Below are 17,423 nucleotides of genomic sequence, written 5' to 3'. Positions count from 1 at the left end.
GTCTCTCATACATAGTATTACTTTAATTTTCACGTTTAATCTGTGTATGGATAACGTTCCAGTGACTCAGAGTATTGACACTCAAAAAAAAACCATCTAGTTTTTACTGGAGGTTTTGTATAAAATAAACTGCTGTGTTCTCCGCTGTAAATGTGGAAAGATGGAAGGTTCATGACAAAAGTCTTTTATTAAAATAATGTAGTAATAAGTAAGCAACCAAGCCTTGTTCCAAGAATCTTCCAAAACACAAATTCCTGAATGGCATCCTAAGGGAATAATATTCCTTTTTGTGTTGATTAGAGCAGTTCTTTTTCCTGATGTAGATGTAGGACATTATTAACCTCCAGGGCAGTGAAAAGATATGGAGTACATATAGGAAATAATGTAAGAGGGTGCTGCCCTCTAGTGTAAGAAGAGTTAATCATCAGTTTCTTGTTTGTGTGTCTATGCCTGTGTGTGTGTGTGTGTGTGTGTGTGTGTGTGTAGGTGATGATCAGAGGAGATGAGTGGCACTACATTGCCACTCAAGGGCCTCTTCCCAACACTTCCCATGATTTCTGGCAGATGATCTGGGAGCAAGGGGTCAACGTGATTGCTATGGTTACGGCAGAAGAGGTACATCTGTGTGTGTGTGTGTGTGTGTGTGTGTGTGTGTGTGTGTGTGTGTGAAAGAGAGGGGATTAGTGTGCGTACATATGCCCAGCTTTAAGTATGCACTTATTAATCTTAAGTGTACCCTAAATAATTTACTCTGAATTTCATAGTTCATATAAATATTGTGAAAGACAGACCATTCATTATTTTCCACTCAAAGTTATCAAACTTAAAATGGATGTTTATGTGGACATTAGATTATAAAGACCCTTCTGATAAAGTGCCCACTGAGTATTAGAAGTGGGGTGTTTCTAACAAAGTCTGCTCCACAACTAACATCACGCTATGAGCTGCATGTGTGAACGACTTTCCTGCGACGTCTCCTGACCCGATACTCCGGAGTTTCTCTAGAAAATCTCCAGAGTTCATGTGTGAAAGAGGCATAATAAAGTGACCACTGAGGGGAAGTAGAAGTGGGATATTTCTGATAAAGTGTCTGTTAGTTAGAAGTAGAAGGGGTGTTTCTAATAAACTGGCCAGTGAGTGGATGTAGAAGGCTGGTGTTTTTTATAAAGTGATGACCTGTTGTTTGCTGACCTCTGTGCAGGAGGGAGGTCGTTCTAAGAGTCACAGGTACTGGCCTAAACTGGGCTCCAAACACAACTCCGCCACACACGGCAAGTTCAAGGTGACCACCAAGTTCCGCACTGACTCGGGATGCTACGCTACCACGGGGCTGAAGGTCAAGCACCTGCTGTCCGGTCAGGAGCGGACAGTTTGGCATCTGCAGTACACGGACTGGCCCGAGCACGGCTGCCCAGAATACGTTCAGGGCTTCCTCTGTGAGTAAAATTATAGCCAGTGTTGCTTTAAACGAGCAATCATTAGTCATTTTCTTGTTCTTGTACTAGATCTACCTTACTCATGGCTGCTGCCACATGGGGGACACACTGCATGGAGCATAATTAGTTGTGTATCCCATGTAAAGTGTTTGTGCAGCTGAAGCCGGTTCTGACCATTGACCCGATTCTTTCTGCTCAGCGTATCTGGAGGAGATTCAGTCGGTCCGGCGACACACCAACAGCATGCTGGACACATCAAAGAGCCCCAACCCCCCTGTGGTGGTCCACTGCAGTGCGGGAGTCGGCCGGACCGGAGTGGTCATTCTCACTGAGCTCATGATCAGCTGCCTGGAGCATAATGAGGTAATACCGCCGTTCACCACTAGGTGTAGCGCCTAGATTCACACCACCAGATTTAGGCCATGTTTACACCCCCTAGTGGTTAGAATCGACCATTGTAGTTAAGTTCTACAGCGTACAGAGGTGCTTAAAGGAACAGTCAGTCATTTTCCCACAACAATTCTTCGTTATACTGACTCCTAGTGGCCTGGATGTACTTAAAATTGTTTTAATATGAACATCTCAATGTTTATTCAAGTTTAATAATAAAATAAATAATCTCTCTGTCTCTCTCTCTCTTTCTGTCTGTCTCTTTCTCTCTGTTTCTCTCACTCTGTTTCTCTCGCTCTCTCCCTCTCTCACTCTCTCTCTCTCTCTCTGTTTCTCTTGCTCTATCTCTTGCTTTCTCTCTCTCGCTCTCTCTCTGTTTCTCTCTCTGTTTCTCTCTCTCTCTCTCTCTCTCTCTCTCTCTCTCTCTCTCTCTCTCTCTCTCTCTCTCAGAGAGTGGAGGTTCCTGTAATGCTGAGCAGACTGAGACAGCAGAGAATGCTGATGGTCCAGACAGTGTCTCAATACAAGTTTGTGTATCAGGTTCTGATCCAGTTCCTCAAGAGCTCCAGACTGATCTGAGTGAGACCATGTGTGTGTGTGTGTGTGTGTGTGTGTGTGTGTGTGTGTGTGTTATATGGTTGAGGGCCCACTCCTGATCCAGCTGTTACAGCTGTGGTCGTCTGGCCCTCATTGCGTTGGAATTAAAGCCTGGAAACTGTGGCCAAATCTGTGGCTTTGAATCATCTGGGAATGGACAGACATAAGGAACCGACATGGAATTACGTCTCTAAACAAAACCCAACCTCTGTAAACAACTGTAGAGAGGCTTTTTCGTCCAGTTGAGATTGTTTGAAGATAATTCTTCAAACAATATGTACATATGTGTTTCAAATGTAGGTTCTTACTGTGTGCAAAGTAATAGCTGCAAAGTACGACCATCTGAAGAGGCATCCTAATAATCCAAACCATCACCGAGTGTGGGGTGTGATTCCCTCAGTAATCAGGAACGTAAATCATAGTGAAAAGCAGATGTGTACAGTGTTTATTTTGAATTCTGCTCACTTCAGAAACTCCAGGTCCGTCATTGTTCCGGCGCAAAGAAAAACCCTACGTCTCTCTGAACAGCTCTGGTGTTATTTATTATTTTGCATAATTTCAGTCAGTGGCAATGAATTTGTTTTATATATATTTTGGGAAAATATAATAATTTACGTGTGGGAGGTGTAGGAATCCAAGTGGCGCAATGATGGGCCTGATTTAAAATTGTACGAATGAGATAATCATGAACACGGAGGTGTAATTACCCGCTGTTATAAACAGCAGAGAACTACGACCACTGTAACGTCACACGGTGTGCGCCGTATGTTGGTGGAGCGTCCACTCCAGTGACGGTCAATGGTTGGGATGTAAACAGAGACAGGTTTGGTGTGAAATGCTCAGTTCTAGTGGATCTTAAAGAGGCAGAACTGTTCACAGTGGTGGTGAATGGAACCAGACATCCACGTCCCAGACTGCTCTCACAGAAATGCTGATGTTCTTGAGTAGGTCTTCGAGTCGGGTTCGATTCCCACCTCCTCGCTGCACCCATAAGAGTCCTAGGACCACAGTGCTTTAGCCTGTATCAAGATAAGTGTGTAAAACTCAGTCATGTTTCACAATCATCATTATCTCTTCAAAGGGGTGGAGGTCACTGCTGGTGGTGGAGAGGAAATAAAACACTGGGTGTCTGCTGTAGACAGGGGGACGCCTGTTTCCATTCACCAGCACTGCAAAGAAATCTGAGCATTTCACACTGAGTCACTCTTGAAAAATGTTGTGAAAAATCTTTGGAAAACTCCAAGCTCTGTCCTTTCTGGAAGGGACAGCTAAAACTGAATCAACATCATGGTCAAGTTGTACATAGCCGATGATGAAAGCTTTTGATGTTTAATGCTTCAATCCGTTGTAATTTAATTTATTATCCTCCACTCGTGTGCATCACTCTCTCTCTCTCTCTCTCTCTCTCTCTCTCTCTCTATGTCCCACTAGGTCTCTTCCATTCTTTTGTAGGTCTCTCTAGGTCTGGTGTAAGTGTGTTAGGATTCAAAACACCATTTTGTGTATTTCAGTTTAAGCTAATCAAGTTAAAAGAATGCTCTGGTGTTTTTTTTTTTTATTATTTAATCCCTTTCCACGTCTATTGCATACGCTCACATTTCCACAGACAGTAGTTTGGACGTGTTTCTCATTCCTTAGAAGAGAGCAGGACAATAGACGCCAATGGAAAGCCGTTTCAGAATCTGCACATTGACGTCTATGATGAAAGTGTTTATGCTCCTGAGTGGTGCAGCAGTCATTGGGAAGTGATGCCTCATCCATCCATAATTGGCTTTGCGCTCTCTGTGTGGGAAGGTAAACCCTCCCTCTTACTGTGTTTTTCCTGGAGTTTTAGTGTTCTCCTCCAAGCATGTTGAGTCCCAGTGGTATGTGATGTGTGACTCCATAAACAAACATGCTACACGTACTCACAGTATTGCTTGTGGAAATATGATCATATGCTGCAGAGGTAGGAGATGGAGATTAGGCTGAGAAACGGCTGCAGTATTACTTAAATAGCCTTTCGTCACTGTCCAGAACGATGTTACATGAGAAGTCAGATACGGTCAGTGGACAGTGATGGCTTTTATGAGCTCAGTCCTAAGCTACTTCACTTTTATTGTGTGTTCCCATGGAGTTTACATTGTCCTCCAATGGCTGGGGTCTCTTCTGTAGCGTGGTGCCAACAGTAGATGGGATGATGTAAAAAGGCCAGTTGTTTGGGAGGCCAGATATTCCCCTCAGTCTGTGCGAGTCTTTGAACTTCAGTGTGCACTTAACCTCAGGCCAACTTTTGTTTTTTATTATTATTTTTAAAAACAATTTTTTCTAAAGTGAGTGCACATTGTGGAGGTTTGAAAGGACATAATATATCTATATTTTTATAGTTTATATGAAAACAAATGGTGGGCACCAGAGACTACTACATGAGCGCCAGCTACAATTTCTCTGAGCATCAGATATTACCTGGTGAGCAAATAATTCTTGGTGTGGCGCTAAAGATATTATTAGTAGTTTCACCTCAGTTGTTTCCCTTTAAAAAGGGTATGTTTTGGAGTGGGCATTTTCACCGGTATCAAGCCAGTTCTGACCACTTGTCCAGCGAAGTAAACTGACCTGTTTCATGTTGTTTTCCTTCCTTGTTTCTGTTTCTTTAGTTGCTGTAAAGGTCACGTGTGGGAGTTAAATACTCCACTGAGCCACATTCCAAATGACAATTTTCACTTTACAGTGCACTAGTTATGTGCCCTAATTAGGCAGCCAGTGTATTAGTGCCTTAGTGAAGCTACACTCTTAAAAGCAAAGGTGCCATAGAAGAAGAACCTGCCCATGAATGTGCTGTAGTGTACAGTCAGTAATCACCCTGTGCTTAGACAACAACAGGAGAGACGCTGCCCACCATTGCCCTAAGAGCACAAGTCAACGGGCAGTTGCTTCAGTCAAGTTTTGTGTTGTTTACTAAGTACGTCTAAGTTATTGCGTGTGTTATGTGACCGTAAATTACCAATCCATCCTTGGGAAGGTTCTTTGCCACCTTCAGTTTTAAGACTGGACAGAAGTTCTTGACAAACCCCCTCTGCTTTTATTTGGGTTTCATCCCAGATCTGAAGACTGAACTGTTCGAATCTCTCAGAACCAAAGAGTGGGTTCTTCTTAAATCCTTTTAGAGTCTAAATATTTCAGATACTTTTTATACATAAGGATTCTATAATATGCTAAGAGAAAATGATGCAAAGTAAGCTGTGTCTTTGTAGTGATGCACTACGCAACAAAAAAAAAGCTTACACTTGATGTGAATGTTTGTTATAAATTACATTTTGACTTGGTACCTTTTTCATACCATAAAGAAAAGAAAAACTATGCATGCTTTTTATATTTACCTGTATATAATTATACTCCTGAAAAATATATGCCTCTGCTAGCTCTTGTATTCATAATGTGTGTGTTTTGACAGTGTTTCTAAGTTGACAGTGTTTTTTCTATATGTTGCATTCCTTTTTTATCTGCTCGGCCGATATCTATGTCCTTTGTTCTTGCATTCCTTCATGTTATTAAAAACCAAATTACATTTCCAAATTTATACTTAATTGTGTACATACATTCTGTATATGCCTTGCCATTGCATTTTTCCCCAAACAATTATGTACGAACTGTCATACTGCTTATCATGCAATAAAGCATTATTTTCTCAGTGTTGTCTTCTTGTCTCAGTAATACACTCCATTCAGTGTTATGGTGGGAATGGGCACTAGTTGGACTGTACATCCATTAATGGGGCCCAGGGGGACCGTCTTAATAAAAGGAGTATTGGCAGACCAGTAACTCACTATATATTGGGTCCACGTCTTGGGTTCTTAGAGAAATTTGTACATTTTGGGGGGGGTCTGTCCATATTGGATCTGTGTTTGTCCCATCTTGGTCCTGTCATTTGACCCTGAAAGGGATGTGGGGCCTACATTTTTTAATCTGTAGACAAAATGTATTGGTACTGAACTGGGATGTCGTTTTAGACCCACGAGGAAATGTTGACAAGGAGAATTCAATCAACAGGGATTTTTCTGAGTATGCAGTTTATAAATACCAATTTCATGTAACCATAGGCGCAGCTTAGCAGCACGGTATGAAACTTATGTCTATTTTATTTAGTGTTTTATGGGTAAAAGTCTGCTTAATTAACATTAAACAAAGCTCTCAAAAAAAAAAAAATTCAAAGACTCCATAAATTAATAATAAAATAAGTGGACATCAAATGTAAGCTGTAATTTTTACAGTAAAAAACAAACGCTGTGCTAGTTTAAAAAAAAATGACATTTACCGAAACAAGCTCATTATGGTCTCATCATTAAAGTTGAGGATGTTTGGTACTTGTGAAAACAATGACGGGTAAGGATTTAATATGGAAGCAAATTTGTGTCATCAGACTTTGAAGTACCACCTTTGAATTTTTTTGCACTAAAATTATTCATCTGAAAATTATTCATTTGAAAATCAAGTTGTTCTTGAATAGAACTCGTGAATTTTCAAGAAGACGTTTTCACTGTTATTATTCAAGGTTAATACATTCAGATAAAAAAGAATTTTTTTACTCAAAAGAATTGAAACAATATATTTCGAAGTTGCTCAAATTCGGTAGACTAAATTCAGATACCAAAATACAAGTTACAAGAAATTCAGAGTCACATCACTACACAGAGCAGGAGAAGCAAAACTGCTAAAGAGCCAGGCTTTTATGACAAAAATGATAATATCTAATTTTCTGGAAACCAGAACGAATGTGGTTTAAGATTTAACACATTGAGACTTTAAATATAAAAGTGTTCCTTAAGAGTCCTGTCCATTCCAGAAAGTCCACATTTAGCCACTCCCACTCTGCTGCTTTATATTCTGAGAGAAAGTGAAACTTATTGTGTATCTCTCTCTCTCTCTCTCTCTCTCTCAGTGAGCGATTGCAGGAAAATGGCAGAGGCCAGTATCTCAGTAGATCAGGACCAGTTTATGTGTCCAGTCTGTCTGGATCTGCTGAAGGATCCAGTGGCTGTTTCCTGTGGACACAGTTTCTGTAAGGTGTGTTAATGACTGCTGGGATCAGGAGGATCAGACGGGGATCTACAGCTGCCCTCAGTGCAGAGAGACCTTCACTCTGAGGCCTGTTCTGTGCAGAAACAACATGCTGGCTGAAGTGGTGGAGAAACTGAAGAAGACAGAGCTCCAAGCTCCTTCTCCTGCTCACTGTTACGCTGGACCTGGAGATGTGGAGTGTGATTTCTGCACTGGGAGGAAACACAAAGCCATCAAGTCCTGTCTGGTGTGTGTAGCGTCTTATTGCGAAACTCACATTAAACCTCACTATCAGTTTCCTGTTTTTAAGAAGCATAAACTGGTCAAATCCTCTACAAAACTACAAGAAAACATCTGCTCTCTACACGATGAACTGATTGAGATCTACTGTCGCACTGACCACAGCTGTATCTGTAATTTATGTACAATGGAGGAACACAGAGCCCACGATACAGTTGCAGCTGGAGCAGAAAGAAAAGAGAAACAGGTCAGAATTTCACATTTTAAGAACAATATTTAAATCAGTTCTGTTCAATCTGTGAATGTTAATTAAATGTATAATTTCTGAACAAGTGAATGATTTCAGAGAAACAAAGATTTTGACCAGTCGGGTCAGACAGGTCTGACCAGCCAACACCCAGACGTCTGCATATTTTCTTCTTTAGAGATAACTGTACTGTATCAAGGTCTGTTAAAACAAAGGATCAACTCTTATCTCACAGTTCATACAGAGTTTATTCTTAATTCAGAGTCGACTGAAAGATTTGCAGAGGGAATCTCAGCAGAGAATCCAGGAGAAAGAGAAGAAGCTGCAGGAGGTGAAAGAGGCTGTGAAAGCTCTTAAGGTGAGTAGTGAGGAGAGAGCGGCTGGAGCAGATATTCCACCCCTCAGTCCCACTCTCCTCCAGTCGGACACTGAGGAGCTCAGTGCTGGAAACTTACAGACCCTACACAGACACAGTGTGGAGTACCATCTCTGTGTGTGTGTGTGTGTGTTGTAAAAGAGCTCTGCACAGACAGCAGTGAGGGACAGTGAGAGGATCTTTACTGAACTGATCCGCTTCTTTGAGAAAAAGCGCTCTGAGCTGACAGAGCTGATCAGAGCTCAGGAGAAGGCTGAACTGAGTTGAGCAGAAGAACTCCTGGAGAAACTGGAGCAGGAGATCTCTGATCTAAAGAGGAGACACCCTGAGCTGGAGCAGCTTCCACACACAGACGATCACATCCATTTCCTCCAGGTAACACTCACTGTATGATCTATAGAGAGAACTGAAGCTCAGGAAGGCTCTAAAATATATGTATTCCTTTTCTCCTTTACCCTTCTGTATTCTATAGAGTTTCCAGTCTCTGTGTGTCTCTCCCGGACCTGAGGACTCACCGAGAATCAGAGTTAATCAACATCTCTCATTTGACAGAGTGAGGAAATCTCTCTCTGATCTGAAAGAGCGACTGGAGGAATTCTGCAAAGAGGAGTTCAGTAAAATCCCTCCGCTCGATAAGAAGAGACCCCTTATGTGAAATATAGTGACAGACACAGTACTTCCTTAAGTACAGACTAAAGGAAGACAGGAGATCAGCAGAGTTACACATTAGAGAGACTCTGTGTGGCTACATGTATGTGCTAGAGATGGGTGGATCGATCCAAATATCGATACCAATGCAGGTTATTGGTATTGATTGTAGTATGATTTGACAAATGTGTATTAATTCCTAAAAAGAAATTGTGACTTTTTGAATCCAGTAATTATCACTAAGGCAAAGATTTTTTTTAAGTATTTGCATGAATAACTACACTTGAACATTTCCTTTGATAACATTAATATTTCCTAGTTAACAGACACTTTTAAAGTAAGGTGAACACTCATAATAGCATATTGGATCAAGTCCAATAAAGGTTTATTCCCATATTAAATTATCCCAGAAAGGTATCAACCCTGAGTGTATGAATAAATGATTCCACTGACCTTGCTGTTCACATTCATCTCTGCATTATCAGCTCAATGCTTCTAGAAAGAAAGCATGATCTGAAAGGGGGGATATGTAGTGTGATATGATGAATGTGTATTAATTCCTAATAAGAAATTGTGACTTTTTGAGAGTTTTAATTTTAAGTACCCAAACTTTAGCTAGTTTCAGAGACATCTCCACATTAGCAGATGTAAGGTGAGATAAACCTTCAGAGCAGGCTTGTAAAACCCCCTCCAAAGACCCTTTTTTATGACTTAAGGACCCCCGGGGTCAGGAAAAGAATGCAGAGAGACACAAAGACTCAATCTTAATTGAAACTCACAATGCCCTCTTACACCCTTTTAAAGACTTTTAACTCTAAAAGACTCAAACAAGTTTTCCAAGTTCTTACATGGAAAACAAGTTGTATATGGGCACAACTGTTTGAAATTAATTCCATTTGGACAATCAAAATGGCTGGGATTAATTTACATGTGCTTAAAGTCATTTTTGTTTATATGAATGTATGTAGAACCAAGGTAAACACATACTGTGTGTTATTTGGTTAATAATTATATAGAACATGGTTGTCTTTTTCTTAATTATATTACTTTGTGTTAACATATAATCTTTTATATTGCAAAGTATGATTCAGAATCCTGGGATATTCACTCACCGGGGATGGTCAAGTCTTTGTCTTGTCAAGTGTCATAAATTCTATGTGATGCCACTAGCAAGGTACAGGAAACAGCTAATCAGGAGCAAGAAAAGCTCCAATTCTCCCTCATTGAAGATGAAGGTTTTCGGGGTGGGTTTTCTAAACTCTGGTTAAAAACCTGAGGCGCCAAATGACACAGGCTTCTTTCCCTTTTTCTCCGCTGTTCAACTCTTCACTTCAAGGCTCCAGACACTTGGGGCGTTTCCTCTTTTAGACTTTTTCAAGGCTAAAGAGTAAAATGACTTGAGTTTTTGAAATGAGTCTGCAGGCGTCAGACTCATGGCATTCTTAAATTGTCTTGGGTTTTTAAAGTGTGGTCCAGATAGAAACTACAGATAAAGAAAAGCTAATAGTTTAACCCTAGTGAAATTTCAACACCACACCCAGAGCCTGAAGGAAACCTTAGACCTCTGACCCTCAAAAGGACAACAACGCCTCCAGACCAATAACGACGAAAGAAGGCCGCACGCACCCTCAGAATGACCTTCTGAGATTAGAAGAAACCTGTCCAGGAGAGACCTGCATGGACGTGTCTCTCTCTCTCACAAGGCGGCAGATCAGCGACGACGAAGATTCTCCACAGAGACCTTCAGAACGCCACCAGCTCCAACAGCTGCGTCTGAAAGCCTAAGGAGAAAAGGAATGCCCGTGGTTGCAACCTACAAGGCCCGCGTCTGCAATTCTCCAGGAAGTCGTGCCGGAAGGCACCGTCAGTGACATGCTCCCTGTCCATCTCTGGATACGTAAGGTCACATGGTCTTATGTCTCTCATGGCTCATGGGTTGGTACTGAAAGCTTGCTGGGATAAACAATAGCCTTTCTTAGAACTTAGGGCAATAATTATCATATAGAAATTCCCTCATATATTAATATCCCCGTTCCCTCATGAATCACTGTAATCCATTTTATTATATGAATGTATAATCAATATTCATTATTTGATATTACAATTAATAAACCAGTTGTGTGATATAACCACTCCTTGGTTATTTGTTTGTGTGTGCACCTTTCTTGTATGGAATTATAACTTCTAGTTCAGATTCCATTTCAGAGTCAAGAGCCCACGGCAGGTCAATGAGCATAATTCATTAATAATAGTGTGTATAATATGTGAAGATGACTTTCTTGACTAAGCTGAAATTAAGACAGGTAAAGACACTACATATTACTTAATGGCTCCCAAACATGGAGCTTAGCAAAATGAATTAAATAATTAATTATTAATAAAATAATAATTCATTTTCATTGACTCTACTATGTAGTGCTAATGCCACCGCAACGGTACATACTACTTCCACTACATGATTAATACTCGTGGATAAAGATCGATACTCAAGCCTTGTTTCTGTCCCACCGCTCTAAAAAAAAGTCTGTGTGGGAGGCCGCACAGAGCAACCTCCCCCGGTGTAGTCACATTGCGAGGAGAGGCACAGCCACCAGCCCCCCACCCCCCCCTCCCCGCTCCTGTCCTTTGCTTCTACAGCTGCATATGGCGAAGACTTCCGGTATCAGTATCAATATCGGCGATACTGGCCCTGTGTTTACTTGGTATCGGATCGATACCAAAACTTTCAATATCGCCCACCTCTAGTATGTGCAGTTATATAAAACACACACATGCATAAATAACAAATATGCAAATCTGGAGGATTCTTTTATTACATTTGTTTAGTCCATTTGATGATTTCAAAGTTAAATATTTCTTTCTGTTGTCGATCATTTGATTTCTGTGTCTCCACAGCTGCAGGAGTTCAGATGATTTTACCCTTAGAGCCAACGACCAGAGAAGATTTCCTGCAGTGTATGTGATAGACAGAAACATTTGAAGTTTAATAAGTAACAGGCTGTTTGTTTCTTGATACTCATTTAGAAGTAAATAATATGTGAATTATAGAAGTGAGGAAGGAGAGCACAGACAATTTTTTCTTTGAATATATTCATTTTCTGTGAAGAATAAACCTATTTATTAATTTTCTTTCCCCTTCTTTAGATTTCAGTCGTCTGACCCTGGACCCCAACACAGCACATCAGCACATTGTTCTGTCTGAGAATAACAGAGCAGTGAGGTACGGTGGAAAAGTCCAGGGTTACCCTGATCATCCAGAGAGATTTGACGACTGGTGGCAGGTGTTGAGTAAAGAGAGTGTGAGTGGATGCTGTTACTGGGAGGTTGATTGGAGCAGTGATGATGGACATTTTTTGTTAATATCAGTGTCATATAAAGGGATCAGCAGGAAAGGAAGGGATAATAAGTGCTGGTTTGGTCGCAACGATCAGTCCTGGAGTCTGCGGTGTTCTCCCTCTCTCTCTTTCTGTCACAACAACATTGAGACTGAGATCTCAGCCCTGTCCTCCTCCAGAATAGGAGTGTATGTGGATCACGGCGCAGGAACTCTGTCCTTCTACAGCGTCTCTGACACAATGACCCTCCTACACACCGTCCACACCACCTTCACTCAGCCGCTCTACGCTGGGTTCTGGTTTGATTGGGGAACAAAACTGAAGTTCTGTGATTGAAAATGATGCTTCTGTGTATTCTTCGGTTACCTTCTATATATTTTACAATCCTTTCCATTACACGCTTTTAATTAACTGATGGACACAGTATGAAATTAATATTATAATTATTATTATTATTATTATTATTATTATTATTATTATTATTATTCCTAGATTTGTTATGTGTACATTTAAAGTGCGCATATCATAAAATTTGAAATTAAATCCATAGTTACATATTATATGTATAGACTTTGAATATGTGTATATTCTTAATGTAATAGTTTAAGGATCTACTTATAAAGTTATACAGCACAGTGTAATAATATCTGAATAAAAATGGGTTGTGAGTGAAGTCATCACAAGGATTTAAAATGTATGTGTTAGATGCACTGTTTGTAATCACAGCATTCCTGTAGGTTTCTTATGCTTCTACAAAATGTTATCCATTATTCATTTGAAATAAATCTATATCTATTTATAGTAAATTTAAATATAGAGGAATGTCTATAAAATGTCATGAAAGGTAACATATAATGATTCTAAGTTATACTCTGATATCTACATAGGGAGTACGTGAATTAAGTCAGGGTCCAAAATGCATAGAAGGTTTACACATCCTTTACAACTCTGATTTGACCCTAGACTGAAACAAGTCATTTTCCCTTGTACAGAGGGCTCATGATTAACTTATTCCTGTTCGATACCAGATGAAACAGAACACCTTTCATTATAACAAATTAAACCACCAGATTCCACACATTGTCACCTTAAACGGCTTGAAGAACATGGGTCAAAAAGAGCCTGGGCAAGTGGGGGCCTTCCACAGCAGAAAATTATGGCCTGAAGTCTGAAAATTGGAGCCCGCTCGCAATACTTTACATTTCAGATCAGTGTACGACACAATGTCCTCAAAGTACAGGCCGACACCTTGGAGCAGGGGGGAGGGAAAAACAGTCAAACCCACATCATCAGTCCCATCCATCCAGATCATGCAAGGAGGGGAGAAGCCACCTTCCTCCAGGAAGATCAAGAAGAGCCTCCTGAAAGTGGCACAATTGCAGAATATGAGGGTGGACCTGGGAAGAAAGTTGCATTTTCTGCAGGTGGTCCAGACATCCCTGAGGCATGACATGGTCATAAGGCCTAAGGGGTATCGAGACTGTACTGAGGGTCTGTACTGGGAAATGGCCTCATAGAGTAAAGCCATCAAATACCAGGACTTGGTCCAGCACTGCAGCTACCAAGGGTGGAAGGCCCAGCTATTCCCAGATGAGGTTGGTTGTAGGAAAAGGCAGAAGCTAGCTTCTTATTAGAATTTCCCAGTTCACCTTAAATGCAGCAGCAGTTACATTCTGCTGATTGATGGCACTTTACCACAGAGAAACACTTGTATGAATTGCTGTTCCAATGCTCTGGATGTAAGGTGTAAATATAATCACAGAATTTTCATGTTTAAAGTTGTTTGGCTCATTCAACTTGGACAATTTCATATGATGAAAACAGATCTATCAAAATTCTGCGTTACAAGTAACTACTCTAAATTTGTTTGTTTTTCACATACAATCACAAATTTAGGAATTATGTTAGATCCGTTTTCATATTTTCACCTCAGACTTAACTGATCTCTTGAAATTGAGGAAATAGGAAGCTAGAAAATAGGCAAGAATTCTGTGGCCTGAATTAAAAATCATGTAATTTATGCATTGAACAGGGTTTTAGACCTATTTTCAGATGGTAATATCAGATGATAGACACTTTAATGTTGAGGAAAGCGGAATCCGAGAACTAGCAATATGTTCAGATGTACAGAATAATAAAAGTATTAACAATTTTATTCTCTTGGAACTGTTCTCATAATTCACAACTGACTATTAATTACATTAATTGTAATTGCTTTAACTCACTTACATATGACTAGATTTCGACCAGATGATGTCATCCTGTGGTGTCCAGATCTTCTCATTTAGATCCTCAACCACAAAGTCCTTTAGTCGGTGGGTCAGCAGTTATAGCCAGTCACTGCCCATCTACTTCCAACTCAGTTCCTTCTGGCTCTTTCTGCTGTCTCTCCTAACCTGTGAGCAGATGTTGTCCTCTCTCTTCTGTTATTCCAAAGAGGGATGTACAGAAAAAAAATTAAACTTAATGAGGCACAGAAAAATGTAAACATCAGCTGCAGTCAGTTATGACAAAACAACCCTTTTTTTTTTTATAATCCCGAATCAATGTGTATGAGAGTTAACCAACTGAAATTTTAAATATAAAATTGTTCTTTATAAATCCTGTCCAATCCAGACATTTGATTTGTAGCCACTCTCACTCTGCTTTATCTTCTCAGAGAAAATGAAACTCTGCTCAATGTGCATCTCTCTCTCTAGAAGGGTGAGAAGGTCTGAAGGTTTTTTTTAGGTCTGATAGAATCTAACATCATCTCTGTTCCCGTGCTTGCTTCCATGGCTATAGCATGCTGCTTGTTTCAACTATTAAAGTTCATACCTGGCAACCTGGGTGTGGAATGGTACTGGGGATTGGGCAGTTGGTGGGATCCCAGGTCAAAACACAGAGTTATGCTCCGGAATCCACACTCTCTGCAGCACTACTCTCAGAGACACCAGTGCTTCAGCTATGTTTCCTCTGATGACACAACCTGGTCATTCTATGATTTAGTACATTAAATATATTACAGATTGCTCCTTTAAGTATATACTATATATGATATTTATGGACCAGTGTAATAATGTTCTGTTGCTCAATGTGCAAAAATATATTAAAATGCCTGTGCCATATTTACTGTTTGTAATCACAGCATTGCTGTTGTTTTTGTACTCTTGATTTTTTTTAATTCATTATTAATTTGCAATAAAATCACATAATCCTGCTCCAGTTTATTGCAAATGGCTAAATTGTCTTCAAATCGTGTCCTAACTATATTCCATTTTAATGGTTTATAATAATTAATTTGTTCAGGATTATAAATTGTTCTCTGGTCTTTAAATAGAGGGTGTGTGAATATAGTTGGGATAAATTCTCATGATACAGCATTTCATACAGCGCTCTGTGGTATATTCTGTCATCTTTAGGTGGCAAGATATACCTGCTGTTAGATCAATTTTCATCATATGAAGTTGAGTTCAGCATTCTGAGCGTGAACACAGCATGTCATACATACAAGTGTTTTTCTGTGGTAAACTGCCATCTACAGGTTTTAGTGTGTAACTGCTGCTCCATTTAAGGAGGAATGGGGAATTTAAATAATCTGGTGAGTACGTAGCCAACTAAAGCCTCGTGGCAGTGTGGAGCTTTCTTGTGTTATATCAGAGTTTATTTCAAAGAGTGGAATAAAAAAAATAAAGCACAGAAAAATTAATCCTAAGAAGAAAAATCAGCTGCAGCTGGTTAAAGGCCACTACACAGAGCAGGAGAAGCAGAGCCGTGCTCAGGATTAATTTATCGCTCATTCATATAATTTCTAGAGATTTTTGGAGCGTTGTTGAAGCTGGAACATGGAGGTGTTTATTTTTATAACTACGAACTTCACTGTACCATTAAGTTTCTCTAATAAAGCTTTTGTGCTTAAAAAAGTCCCAACGGTCGCCTCAAAGAACCGAATCGACTCGTTGGAGAACGACTCATCACTAACGGGTGTATACATGTTCATTTAAAACTTAACGAAATATTGCTCAACGTTCACAAATACCGGTTTATCTGCCTTTTCCTTCTTTACTGGGATAAAAGTTCCTACAGAAAACTTACATTTACAGAGAAATGGAGTAAGATGTGGTATTTGACAAATTACTAATTTATTAAATGTAACGGAAGAAGACAATAATGTTAGCTAACTGTTCCTTTTAGCTCTAATACTTCAGCAATTATAGTGAACAGTAAGTTTAAAAGGACAAAAATGTCAGTTTAATATAGAAATATAACTGACTACTGCATTTCTAAATAACAATTTACTGTACAGTTTTTGTAGTTTTTTTATATTCTGTTCCTCTGAAATTTTTTAAAGAAAAGACTGAAAATTGTAGCCAATTAACTAAACATTACTTCCTGGATTCCTGTTTCCTCATCTTCAATGTCTGGTAAATGTAATATTAACATGTGAAAACAGACCTCAACCACCAACAAATAATTACCACATTATTCTCTGAGTTATTCTTAATTTATTCTTTAAATTGTTCTTCCCTTCTTCAATGAGAACATCAGCTGCAGCTGGTTAAAGGCCACTACACAGTAGGAGAAGCAGAGCTGTGAACGTTAGCTAACTGAATACCAGGACTTGGTCCAGCAGTGCAGGTACCAAGGGTGGAATGCCCAGCTATTCCCAGATGAGGTCCGTTTTAGGAAAAGGCAGGAGCTAGCTTCTTATCTGAATTTCCCAGTCCACCTTAAATGCAGCAGCAGTTACATTTTGCCGCTTGATGGCACTCTACCACAGAGAATCGCTTGTGTGTATGAAATGCTGTGCCAACACTCTGAATGTAAGGTGTAAAACTAAACAACAGACTTTTCATGTTGAAAGATGTATAGCCGTTCAAAAATTGGACAATTTTATATGAAAACAGATCATCTATCAAGAGTAACAAGCAACTACTGTAAAACTAAATGTGAAAACTAAATGTATTTTTCACATAAAATCACAAATGTAGGCATTATGTTAGATCAGTTTTTTCATATTTTCACTTCAGACTTAACAGACTTCTTGAAATTGTGGAAATAGGAATCCAGAAAATAGGCAAGAATTCTGAGGCCCAAGTTAAAAATCGTGTAATTTTAGAATTTAAGAGTTTTCAGCC

General features: G+C 39.7%; 1 protein-coding gene and 1 pseudogene across 1 annotated transcript in view; both read left to right on the top strand.

Annotated features, from left to right (window-relative positions):
• Positions 1-6,078, top strand: part of LOC136702761 (tyrosine-protein phosphatase non-receptor type 14-like) — a 91,666-nt gene extending 85,588 nt beyond the window's left edge. Inside the window, exons 16-19 of the mRNA XM_066677901.1 lie at positions 487-615; positions 1,202-1,436; positions 1,636-1,799; positions 2,277-6,078. Coding sequence (XP_066533998.1) covers positions 487-615; positions 1,202-1,436; positions 1,636-1,799; positions 2,277-2,405 — 657 coding nt within the window. The 3' untranslated portion in view covers positions 2,406-6,078. The remainder of the gene's footprint in view (positions 1-486; positions 616-1,201; positions 1,437-1,635; positions 1,800-2,276) is intronic.
• A 1,280-nt stretch (positions 6,079-7,358) lies between these two features.
• On the top strand, positions 7,359-12,642 carry LOC136701905 (E3 ubiquitin/ISG15 ligase TRIM25-like; annotated as a pseudogene).
• The last annotated feature ends 4,781 nt before the right edge of the window (positions 12,643-17,423 follow it).

Source organism: Hoplias malabaricus, chromosome 7, assembly GCF_029633855.1.
Source record: "Hoplias malabaricus isolate fHopMal1 chromosome 7, fHopMal1.hap1, whole genome shotgun sequence".
In the NCBI taxonomy this organism is placed as follows: Eukaryota; Metazoa; Chordata; class Actinopteri; order Characiformes; family Erythrinidae; genus Hoplias; species Hoplias malabaricus.
The sequence above is the reverse complement of the archived record's forward strand: the minus strand, read 5'-3'. Positions and strand labels throughout refer to the sequence as shown.